Source organism: Halichoerus grypus, chromosome 5 (genome assembly GCF_964656455.1).
Source record: "Halichoerus grypus chromosome 5, mHalGry1.hap1.1, whole genome shotgun sequence".
Taxonomy (NCBI): domain Eukaryota; kingdom Metazoa; phylum Chordata; class Mammalia; order Carnivora; family Phocidae; genus Halichoerus; species Halichoerus grypus.
The window spans coordinates 166,266,823-166,279,768 of record NC_135716.1 but is presented as its reverse complement, the minus strand read 5'-3'; the positions used below and the strand labels follow the sequence as shown (position 1 = coordinate 166,279,768).

General features: G+C 42.0%; 1 protein-coding gene across 3 annotated transcripts in view; it reads right to left on the bottom strand.

The window, feature by feature from the left end:
* TAF12 (TATA-box binding protein associated factor 12) overlaps positions 1-12,946 on the bottom strand; it is a 33,185-nt gene that overhangs the window by 11,309 nt on the left and 8,930 nt on the right. The window contains exons 2-4 of one of the 3 annotated variants that reach the window (XM_078073544.1): positions 8,965-8,996; positions 8,537-8,788; positions 6,693-6,770 (exon numbers count right to left, since the gene is read on the bottom strand). In XM_078073544.1, coding sequence (XP_077929670.1) covers positions 6,693-6,770; positions 8,537-8,788; positions 8,965-8,982 — 348 coding nt within the window. In that variant the 5' untranslated portion in view covers positions 8,983-8,996. Of the gene's footprint in view, positions 1-6,692; positions 6,771-8,536; positions 8,789-8,964; positions 8,997-9,506; positions 10,173-12,946 lie in introns of those variants that run through there. The other 2 variants (XM_078073546.1, XM_078073545.1) reach the window with 2 other exon arrangements.

The following is a 12,946-nucleotide window of genomic DNA, read 5'->3' as shown; positions in this document are numbered from 1 at the left end:
GCCCGACACAGGGCTCGATCCCAGGACCCTGGGATCATGACCCAAGCCAAAGGCAGTCACTTAATGACTGAGCCACCCAGGCGCCCCTCAAATCAGTTTTCTAGTGGCTCAGTCTTTAAGAACAGATAGTCAAGAACACCAAACATGTGAAGAAAATCTCCAACACTAAAAAGAAAATAAACAAACCAAAGGAGAAAAAAGGGACCCAGAAGACACTAAGATAATGCAGGGAAAAGAAGAAAATGTCAAAAAATGTAATTCCTCAGAGAGAAAGGTAAGAAAAGATATTGTAAGCATAAAATAATAACAGAGTGGCTTAGGGATAAAACGGACCAATTAGGGGCACCTGGCTGGCTCAGTCAGTACCGTGTGCAATTCTTGATCTCGGGTTGTGAGTTTGAGCCCCACGCTGGGTGTAGAGATTACTTACAAAATCAAATCTTAAAAAAAAAAAAAAAGGACAAACTAGTCAACAAGAAAACCTCATGGGCATTAAAATTTTTATGCCAAAAAAAAAAACCCAAAAAACCTTAAAATAGGTTTAGAAGATAAACTAAGGAAAATCTCCCTAGCAAATAGAACTTAGAATTTCAAAGTAATGAGGGACACCTGGGTGGCTCAGTCGGTTAAACATCTGCCTTCAGCTCAGTCATGATCCCAGGGATCAAGTCCCACATCAGGCTCCTTGCTCAGCGGGGAGCCTGCTTCTCCCTCTGCCTGCCGCTCTCCCTGCTTGTGCTCTCTCTCTCTCTGACAAATAAATAAATAAAATCTTAACAACAAAAAAAGAATTTCAAAGAAATGAAAAATAGGAAAGCAAAGACAAAAAAACCTAAGAGGATCAATACAGAAGGTTCAATATTCAACCGTCATTACAAAATGAAAGAGATGGGGCATCTGGGTGGCTCAGTTGGTTAAGAGTCCAACTCTTGGATTCGTTTGGCTCAGGTCCTGATCTCATGATTGAGCCCTGCATCGGGCTCTGTGCTCAGCGGGAATCTGCTTGGATATTTTCTCCCTGTGCCCCTTCCCCCTGCTCATGCGTGCTCTCTCTCTCAAATAAATAAATAAATCTTAAAAAAAAAAAAAAAGAGGGCACCTGGGTGGCTCAGTCGTTAAGTGTCTGCCTTCAGCTGGGGTCATGATCCCAGGGTCCTGGGATCCACCCCACATCATCGGGCTCCCTGCTCAGCGGGAAGCCTGCTTCTCCCTCTCCCATTCCCCCTGCTTGTGTTCCCTCTTTCCGTCAAATAAATAAATAAAATCTTAAAAAAATAAAAATAAAAAAGAATGAAACAGCAAAAACAGAGAAGAAATTATCAAAAAACTAATATAAGAGGGCGCCTGGGTGGCTCACTCAATAAGCATCTCCCTTCAGCTCAGGTCATGATCCCAGGGTCCTGGGATCTAGCCCCATATCGGGCTTCCTGCTCAGCGGGAAGCCTGTTTCTCCCTCTCCCACTCCCCCTGCTTGTGTTCCCTCTCTCGCTGTGTCTCTGTCAAATAAATAAATAAAATCTTAAAAAAAAAAAAAACTAATATAAGAAAATGGAAATCGCACACACTGCTGGTAGGAATGTAAAAGGGTGCGGCACTTTGGAAAAAATGGGCAGTTCCTCAAAGGAAAAACATAGTTACCACATGACTCCGCACTTCTACTCCGAAGTATATTACCAAGAAAGATGAAAACATATTTCCACACAAAAATTTATACATGAATTAAAAAAAAGACACAAATAAAATTTACACGTGAATGTTCAAGCAATATCATTCATAATAACCAAAAAGTGGATACAACCCATCAACTGATGAATGGTTAAACAAAATATAGTATGTCCATACAATGGAAGAATATTCTGCCATAAAAAGAAATGAGAGGGCGCCTGGGTGGCTCAGTTGGTTAAGCGACTGCCTTCGGCTCAGGTCATGATCCTGGAGTCCCTGGATCGAGTCCCGCATCGGGCTCCCTGCTCGGCAGGGAGTCTGCTTCTCCCTCTGACCCTCCCCCCCTCTCATGTGCTCTCTCTCATTCTCTCTCTCAAATAAATAAATAAAATCTTTAAAAAAAAAAAAAAAAAGAAATGAGATACTCATACCCCCTACAACAGGAACTTTATTTATTTATTTATTTAAAAGATTTTATTTGACACGGAGAGAGAAAGACAACACAAGCAGGGGGAGTGGGAAAGGGAGAAGCAGGCTTCTGGCCGAGCAGGGAGCCCGATGTGGGGCTCGATCCCAGAACCCGGGGATTATGACCTGAGCCGAAGGCATACGCTTAACGACTGAGCCACCCAGGCGCCCCAGCAACAGGAGCTTTAAAAACATTATACGAAGTGAAAGAAGGCAGTCACAAACATCACATATCATGACTCTATTTATCTGAAATGTCCAGAATAGGCCAAGCTATAAAGAAGGAAAGTAAATTACTAGTCAGTTGCTTAAGGACTGGGGGTTGGGAAAAAATGGGAGTGATGGCTAATAGGTATGGGTTTCTTTCAGGGGTGAGGAAAATGTTCTAAAAATGACTTGTGTTGGGGCGCCTGGGTGGCTCAGATGGTTAAGCGTCTGCCTTCAGCTCGGGTCATGATCCCGGGGTCCTGGGATCGAGCCCCACATCGGGCTCCTGACTCAGCAGGGAGTCTGCTTCTTCCTCTCCCTCTGCCTCTGCCTCTCCCACTGCTCATGCTCTCTCTCTCTCTCTCTGTATCTCTGTATCTCAAATGAATAAATAAAATCTTTAAAAAATAAATAAATAAAAATGACTTGTGTTAAACCCTAAGAGACTCTTTTTTTTTTTTTTTTAAGATTTTCTTTATTTATTTGGGACACCTGGGTGGCTCGTGGGTTAAGCCTCTGCCTTCAGCTCAGGTCATGATCCCAGGGTCCTGGGATCAAGTCCCACATCGGGCTCCTTGCCCAGCAGGGAGCCTGCTTCTCCCTCTTCCCCTCCTCCTGCTCATGATCTCTCTCTCTGACAAATAAATAAAATCTTTTTAAAAAATTTATTTATTTATTTATTTATTTATTTGACAGAGAGAGAGACACAGCGAGAGAGGGAACACAAGCAGGGGGAGTGGGAAAAGGAGAAGCAGGCTTCCCGAGGAGCAGGGAGCCCAAGGCGGGGCTCGATCTCAGGACTCCGGGATCATGACCTGAGCCGAAGGCAGACGCCTAAAGAGTGAGCCACCCAGGCGCCCCAACCCTAAGAGACTCTTAACTATAGGAAACAAACTGAGGGTTGCTGGAGGGGAGGTGGGTGGGGGGATGGGTAACTGGGTGATGGACATTAAGGAGGGCACGTGATGTAACGAGCATTGGTTATTATATGCAACTGATGAATCACCAAATTCTACCTCTGAAACTAATAATATATTATATGTTAAAAAAAAATGTGTTGAGAGCTGCACAGTTCTGTGAAGAGACTAACAACCACTAAGCTGTAGATTTCAAATGAGTGAATTTTATGGTATATGAATTATATCTCAAAAAAAACTGCTGCCTCAAACACCCCCCTACACATACACACACAAAGAGAGCAAATATTTTCCCTCTGGTTAAAAAAATAAAAATAAAAATGAAGTTATACTATTTTTGTAACCTGTATTTCTTTTCCCTGTCATTACATATTCCTCAGCAAAGGCAAAACAGACAACAATAAGAAACTCCCAACCCTAAAATATACAAAATCATCCCAGAATTGAGGCACTCGAGTCCCCAAAATTAAAGCAGGCTCCAGGAACCCAGCACAACAAATGAAAAAATATACATACTAAGACTCATATGAAAATTCAGAATTAAAGGAAGACTCTAAAAAAATTGGGATTAGAATAGCATGAGATTTGGGGCGCCTGGGTGGCTCAGTCGGTTAAGCCTCTGCCTTCAGCTCAGGTCATGATCCCAGGGTCCTGGGATCGAGCCCCGCATTGGGCTCCCTGCTCAGTGGGAAGCCTGCTTCTCCCTCTCCCACTCCCCCTGCTTGTGTTCCCTCTCTCGCTGTGTCTCTCTCTGTCAAATAAATAAATAAAATCTTAAAAAAAAAAAAAAAAAGAATAGCATGAGATTTCTTTCATTTTTAAGCAGGTTCCATGCCGAACGTGGGGCTCCATGAAAATATATATCTTTTCATAATCTAATTCTAAACTCACGCAAACTAAAAATTGTGAGGTTAGAATGTAAGATACTTTCAAACATTTGCTTCTCATCTATCCCTTTGCAGGCAGTAACAACAGCAAAAAAAAATGTGCTCTAACAGAAAAAGAGAGTAAATAAGAGGATGTGGGGGGCGCCTGGGTGGCTCAGTTGTTAAGCGTCTGCCTTCGGCTCAGGTCATGATCCTAGGGTTCTGGGATCAAGCCCCACATCAGGCTCCTTGCTCCACAGGAAGCCTGCTTCTCCCTCTCCCACTCCCCCTGCTTGTGTTCCCTCTCTCGCTATGTCTCTGTCAAATTAAAAAAAAAAAGGGGGCGCCTGGGTGGCTCAGTTGGTTAAGCGACTGCCTTCGGCTCAGGTCATGATCCTGGAGTCCCTGGATCGAGTCCCGCATCGGGCTCCCTGCTCGGCAGGGAGTCTGCTTCTCCCTCTAACCCTCCCCCCTCTCATGTGCTCGCTCTCTCTCATTCTCTCTCTCTCAAATAAATAAAAATCTTTAAAAAAAAAAAAAAAAAAAAAAGAAGAGGATGTGGGATCTAGGAAACAAGGGAGCCAAAGAGGAAAAAAATAGCAAAAGGAAGACCCAAGAGGGATTTGTTCAAGGGGCCTAAAATTAATTAGACCAGAAGAAGATGGAGGGTTCTTTTTTTTATTATTATTATTTAAATTTGATTAGCCAACATACAGTACATCATTAGTTTCAGATGTAGTGTTCAGTGATTCATCAGTTGCATATAACACCCAGTGCTCGTCACATCACGGGCCCTCCTTAAAGGATGGAGGTTTCTGAGAGTGAAATCTGAGTCGGGGGAGGACCCAGATCTGTAGATTATTTTTCCATTTGGAAAACAATTTTGATAGGTGTATACCAGAGCTGATAGCAGAACCAGAATAAAAATGGCACAAAGAAAACTAAATAAAAATAAGTCAATTATAGGGGCATCTGGCTAGCTCAGTCAGTACAGTGTGCGACTCTTGATCTCAGGGTTGTAAGTTCAAGTCCCATGTTGGGTATAGAGATTACTTAAAAAATAAAATCTTTGGGGCGCCTGGGTGGCTCAGTCATTAAGCATCTGCCTTCGACTGAGGTCATGATCCCAGAGTCCTGGGATTGAGCCCCACATCGGGCTCCCTGCTCCGCGGGAAGCCTGCTTCTCCCTCTCCCACTCCCCATGCTTGTGTTCCCTCTCTCGCTGTGTCTCTCTCTGTCAAATAAATAAAATCTTTAAAAAATAATAATAATAAAATAAAATAAAACCTTAAAAAAAAGTCAATTATCACCTTCAGTAGGTAGTACAAAACAGGACTTGGTTCAGTGGTGAACAATATGTACTTGATCAGAATAATGTCAATACTGATTTCTGAGTTATTTAAAAGTTGTGACAAGGGCGCCTGGGTGGCTCAGTTGGTTGGGCGACTGCCTTCGGCTCAGGTCATGATCCTGGAGTCCCTGGATCGAGTCCCGCATCGGGCTCCCTGCTCGGCAGGGAGCCTGCTTCTCCCTCTGACCCTCCCCCCTCTCATGTGCTCTGTCTCTCTCATTCTCTCTGTCTCAAATAAATAAATAAAATATTTTAATAAAAAAATAAAAAAAATAAAAAAATAAAAGTTGTGACAAAACTATATTGAAGGGACGCCTGGGTGGCTCAGTTGGTTAAGTGACTGCCTTCAGCTCAGGCCATGATCCTGGGGTCCTGGGATCAAGTCCCGTATCAGGCTCCTTGCTCGGTGGGGAGCCTGCTTCTCCCTCTGCCTGCCACTCCCCCTGCTTGTTCTCTCTCTCTCTCTCTCTGACAAATAAATAAATAAAATCCTTAAAATATATATATTAATCAGAAACTATATTAGAAAAATGAGGGAGGGGCGCCTGGGTGGCTCAGTCGGTTAAGCGGCTGCCTTCGGCTCAGGTCATGATCCCAGGGTCCTGGGATCAAGCCCCGCATCAGGCTCCCTGCTCAGCGAGAGCCTGCTTCTCCCTCTCCCTCTGCCTGCCACTCTGCCTACTTGTGCTCTCTACTCTCTGTCAAATAAATAAATAAATAATATCCTTAGAAAAATGAGAGAAAGGAAAGCATGGATGGACATGTGTGTGGCTTAAGAAAATCGTCATCTACAGGAAGTCAATAGAAACCAAAGAGTATCTGTTTAAGTGTATTACTTAGAAATATGGAGGAGTATGATAGAAACAACTACAACTGTTGAAAGTGATTGCCTATGAGCAGCAAACTAAGCCCTTTCCACCAAGCAAAAGTAGCAGCAGCGGCTAGGTATAAAGTGTAGGCATTCTCCCAGGTGATTTGTAGAAGTCATTCCACGGGACCCTCACAATAACCCTGTCGGTAAATAATACCACACCCTACCAACACAAGAGGAAGCTGAGTCTCAAAAAGCTTCAGTGACATGTCCACAGCTACAAAGCTGGTAAGTGGCAGAGCCAAGATTCAAATTCAGATGTGTCTGCCTCTGAAGTCTGTGCTCTTAACCGCTATTATGTATTAGCTCTCAGGGACCCAGACTCATCATGCCCAACTCCATCTTACCTCCTCCACATCTTCATCCAGTTGCTCATTAGGATCCACTTCTCTTACTAAGTCTTGTAATTTCTTCTTGGTCAATACCTAAAGTTAATTGGGAGAAGATTTTTCAGCCAAGTATTAAGGAAACAGAACACTTCATTACCCTCTAATGAAGAAATGCTGTCAATTTGTTGGGTTTAGTTTCTACCTTCCAAAAGTTAACAGTCTGGCCTACCTGGTAGTCTGCTCCAAGACTACACTCCCAAGACAGAAGCGGCCTAGGGAAAGGCTAAAAGAGCAGTGTGGAAGAGGCCAACACCTGTCAGTTTATTTCTGCCTCTTGAGCTCACTGTGCCTTACCTTTCCTCTACATTAAGTAATTTGCAATTTTCTGACCACCAAAACCGGTACTGCACCTCTGTTGCCTTTGGACATGTTCTTCCACCCTTCTTCCTATCTGCTCAGTCCATGGTGCCTCCTTTCTGCCCTTCCTAGCCCACCTAGGTAAAAGGAACCACTTCCTCCTTTGGCCTCTACTGCACCCCGTGCACCCTTCCGTCACTGCATATATTTATAAACTTGCCTGTTTCTGACTTAATAGGCTGAAAGCTCTCTGATGGCAGGGAACATGTCTTCATCTCTGTATAATATTTGCATAAGTGTGTACAACTGTGATTCCTCTTTCACTGAAATGTCATGTCACATACACATGCCATTAAACAATAATCAAAAGACACACATTAAAATGCTAAGCATAGTTTTTTTGGGGTGGTGGTAGAATTATGGGCTCTTTATTCTGTATTTCTAAAGTTTCTGTGATAAGCATGTATAATCTTGGAAAAAAAGAAGAGATGAATTTTCTAAATAAATTATTTGTTAATTATGTGTCAGATCTATCCATTCTACCATTACCACTTAAGGCAAGCTTTCACTCCATGTCTTGATTTACTGCAAAAGTCTTAGACTTGGTCTTCCTCTCAGTCCACCCCTTTCCTACCTTTCTTGTCCACTTACTGCCAAGTTAATCCTCCTAAGACATACGACTTTTATTATGTTACTTACTCCTCTATTAAATATTTGCAAAGATTGTCTAATGACTAAGAGTTTCAAAAGAGACAGACTCATATATGCCCAGTATATTCTGCCATATTCCTGCCTATATAATTTTACCTCCTGTTCTTCTTTAACGGACTCCACATTCAACACAGGTTGGCTTCCTGACTATCTGCCCAACCCTCCCCATTCGCCTTTGCTAGTCCCTCCTCCCATTCCCTTGAAATGTCTCTCCCTCCTACTCTATCCAGCCTACAAGGCCCAAGACAAGAGATTATACTTATTTTTTATCTCTTGTGGCTCTGGAGGGCAGAATCAGAATCATGGGCAGAAAGTGGGGGAGAGAGGGCATTGGGGGGGGCAGATTTTAGAATCAGTGCAGAAAGTTAATAATGGAGCAGCTGGCTGAACTAGAAGGAGAAAAGACCGGAGGCAATAATGCTTTTATTACAGGAATAATGAATAATTAATCCATTAGTTATTTTATTATTTTATTTAACTATTTTATTTAACAATTTTATAGTGTATATATATTTATATATACATATATAAAAACCTGTCATAGGCAACAGTGTTAGTGTGTGTGTATGAATGTATGTACGTATACATACGCACACATAAACACCACAGAGTAAACACTGATAAACGTTGTACATGATAATTTGATAAAGAACTTTAGAAGTCCAAAGGAGGGAAAAGACTCTTTTTCAGCCGAGAGGAAGAGGCAGCATCTGAGACAGACATCTCTCAAAGCATTATTGGTTCAAATAACAAATAAGAGATGCCTAGGGAGAGCAAAAAGTAAGAGATGATACCTGATTGTTTTCAGGGCTGAGACGCCCTCCCGTCCCAGGAGGACCCGGTATCTTTACCACTGTAGTGCTATTGGCCATGGAGCCTTGTGGAGGGGTGCTGGCTGGTTCCGGTTTTATGGATGAGAAATTGGAGAGGTTGATTAGGGCTGAGGGGCCAAACTGGTTCATAATCTGCCGAGCTTTGGACTTCAGCTCATAGAGCTTATCGAGATCCTGTTTCTTTTTGGAGCTGTGAGGACCAAGGCCAATCAACTGTAGAAGGAAAACAAGAGAACTAGCTCCAGAAACACCTTTAATAAAGGATAAGGTTTGAAAGTAAAATTGCATAACGTCTGTCAGACTTGAAGAGTCTTCAGGATATCTGGGATAGTGACCATTTGATACCTGCACATTAAAAAGAGGGAAGGAAGAATGTTCATTGCTCTCACCTCATATTTAGAAACCATCTCTTCTCCAAAGGCTAAATGAAATAGTCCACAAAATTAAATAAGGAAGAAAGTAAATGAAATAAGAAACCTTACGTACAAAAATAAACTAGAATAAGACATTTTTGAAGACTTTGTAAAAACAGAATAGGTTAAGTACTACATGCATTATTTTTGAACAGCAAATAATGTTAAATTCAAATAAATCATGGCACAATCACATATTTAAAACTCAGCCACAAAACTTAAGAAAACAGATTAGTTCATTTTGGCACTTCAAAACATGCTTAAGTCTATGTCAGGTCTATGTCTAATAAACACAATTTTTAGCAACTGTTAAAAGTAAGCTGTTCCTTGTCATCAAGAGCAACTTTTCTGAGTGTTAGCAATCTTTAAGTACATGCAGGGTCCCTAGCCTGGAGTAGCCAAGACTCCTCAATTGTAAAGCCATGAGGTAGACACTGTGGACAGCAGCTTTGGTGTCATCAAGACCAGAAGCACATTTACCAAGTTCCGCCAACAGCGGCCTCAGTGCGCTTACTTACAGCTATCTGAGTGTCTAGATCTTTAATTACATCAGCAACGGCTGTGAGCCCGGTGAAATGAGAGGCAGCCATTTTCAAAAGCTACCTGTAAATGAACAACTGGCATCAAGCACCATCCTTGCCACAGCACCATTTTAATTGCATGGCCTGGCACATCTTCACTGACCAGGATCCAAGCAAACCAGATGTGGAGAAACACATCCTTATTCTTGTCTCCTTATTCATACTGGGCACCGAGGAAAACATCTCCATCTCTTTCATACACAACTTTTAAAATTAATTCATGATGATTATAGTAATATAGATTCTCTTCCAATAAAACAGAGTTCTATTGTTAGGGATAAGCTAGCAGCATATGAAAACATTGGCCAGAACTGTGAAATGAACCTGCAGGAATCAAGGCAGTGGTTTTCAGAACTTGGTGAAGCTTAGCAACCTAAGTGAGTATCTGCCCTGTCAACTCTTGCCCCGTACTGCTGCATTCCTCCCCCAACAAATTGTCTAACTCTCTAATATGAGAAATGACCTTTCCTGGTTTGCCCTTAACAAAAGCAACTGACGGGGCACCTGGGTGGCTCAGTCCATTAAGCGTCTGCCTTCGGCTCGGGTCATGATCCCAAGGTCCTGGGATCGAGCCCTGTGTCGGGCTCCCTGCTCAGTGGAGAGTCTCCTTCTCCCTCTGCCCCTCCCCCAGCTTATGCTCTCTCTCTCTCTCAAATAAATAAATAAAATCTTTAAAAATAAATAAATAAAGGCAACTAACTATGTACTGGTTAAGTGACCAAGAGAAAACTTGTTGGCCAAGAGTCAGCTGAGGAGATAGGAGAGCATCAGGATCACGTGTTTGTTTTTTAACCATATGCCTCCTTTTCCCTTACCCACAAATGTTACCACCGGAAGAATCAGGATAGGGAAAGATTGTTAACATGGTAATAGTTAACAAAGTATTCCCCCACAGCAAGTTATGAAAGAGCCTTATTAAAGATTATCAGTATGTTCACCACACTGAACATTATACCTTTCAAATAACATTCGCACGATCTTCAAGGGGCTTCCCAAATAGTACTGGGTATTGCTCAAAATAAGTAGAAGACTTTTTTTGTAACAGAGATTTCTGTATAATGGGAATTTCTATAATAAGACCTGTAGACAAAAATATAGCCTATCTACACAGCACCAAAAATGAATAATCATTTATCAAATTAGGAATTAACCTTAAGGAATAGCTCCAGTGGCTATTAATGAAATAAGGGGAATCTGTACATTGTAAGAAAAATCAAAGTTTCTCTCTCAGAAACTAGACTGTACTTTACTGTACTGTTTTGTTGAGAAGCAAACAATACTTCTGCATTTTCAGTAATTCTGGGAAAGTGATCTACTTCTTCCATTAAAACAAAACAAAGCAGATGATAACCAGACACTCATTACCAGACTGACACTGCCCTTAGTTTCCTAGACTGTTCCTTTATTTGGTTGGATTTAAAACACCGTATTCGTAGGGGTGATGATTACATGGGTTTATACAATGTCAAATTCATCACACTGAATATTTAAGATCTGTGCATTTTACTGTATATAAATTATACCACAATTAAGGACAATAAATCAAATCTCTTGCCCCCCCCCCACCCAAATAAGTAAAGGACTGCACTCTCAGGCAATTATCCCAGAAAAATGAAAACCTGTGCTCCCATGCAAACCTATATGCTAATGTTCATAGCATTTATCAATAGGGAAAAGACAGATCATTGAATAAATGATGGTATATGAGTACATCTGGAAAATATGTGGTTTCATGTTTAAAATTTAAATATTTGATCCACCTGGAATGAGAGGGTTATATATATTCCTCCCTTCATATATTCCTCTATTCCACTTTTTTAAAAAGATTTTATTTGGGGCGCCTGGGTGGCTCAGTCGTTAAGCGTCTGCCTTTAGCTCAGGTCATGATCCCAGAGTCCTGGGATCGAGCCCCACATTGGGCTCCCTGCTCGGCGGGAAGCCTGCTTCTCCCTCTCCCACTCCCCTTGCTTGTGTTCCCTCTCTCGCTGTGTCTCTCTCTGTCAAATAAATAAAATCTTAAAAAAAAATTGTTTAAATATATATCTATTTGACAGAGAGATAGAGAGAGCCAGAGAGCACAAGCAGGGGGAATGGAAGAGGGAGAAGGAGAAGCAGGCTCCCCACTGAGCAAGGAGCCCCATGCAGGGCTTGATCCCAGGACCCCAGGATCATGACCTGAGCCGAAGGCAGCTGCTTAACCGACTGAGCCACCCAGGCGTCCTGGCGCCTGGAACTTCTATATGTTCTATGTCTCACCACTGTTGTTAGTTGCTACTTGACTTTTTAAACTCCTGTAGGACAATAAATCTGATTTTATTCCTTATTATAATCTTGGCACCTTAAAAAAAAAAAAGACAATACGAAAAGAGTATACTTGGGCGCCTGGGTGGCTGTCAGTCAAGCATCTGCCTTCAGCTCAGGTCATGATCTCGGGATCCTGGGATCAAGCACTGCATCGCCTCTCCTCCCCTTCTGCTCTCTCTAATAAATAAAATCTTTTTTTTTTTTTTAAAGAGTACATTTAGGGTGCCTGGGTGGCTCAGTTGTTAAGCATCTGCCTTCGGCTCAGGTCATGATCTCAGGGTCCTGGGATCGAGTCCCGCATTGGGCTCCCTGCTCAGCGGGAAGCCTGTTTCTCCCTCTCCCCCAGCTTGTGTTCCCTCTCTCTGTCACTCTGTCAAATAAATAAATAAAATCTTAAAAAATAAATAAGGAGTACATTTATATAACATCTTTAAAATGATAAAATTTTAGGAACAGAGGACAGATTAGTGAGATTGTCAGGGACTGGGTGGCAGGGAAGCAGATGTGGTTATAAAAGGGCAAAATGAGGGACCTTTGTGATGGAATCATTCAGTGTCTTGACTGTGATGATGGATAAAAGAACCTATAAAAGTGACTAAGTTGTATAGGACTTAATCCACATACACCCACAACTGAACACAAGTAAACAGATACAAGTAAAACTGGTAAATCTGAATAAGGCTGGTAGATTATATCAATGTCAATATCCTGATTGTCATAATAGACAGCAATTTTGCAAAATGTACCACTGGGGAAAACTGAGCAAAGTATACAAGAGATCTCTCTGCATTATTTCCCATAACTACGCATAAATCTATAATTATCTCAATATTTAAAAATTGAAAAAAAATTATTCTCAGCAGTAAGTGAGAAGCACTTCTGGGGTACCTAGGTGGCTGTCAGTTAATCATCTGACTCTTGATTTTGGCTCAGGTCATGAGCTCGAGGTTGTGGGATCGAGTCTCGTATCAGGTTCCAAGTGGAGTCCGCTTAGGTTTCTCTTTCTCCCTCTCCCTCTGCCCCTCTCCCCTCAACTCATGCTCGCTTGGTCTTATTCTCTAAGATAAATAAAT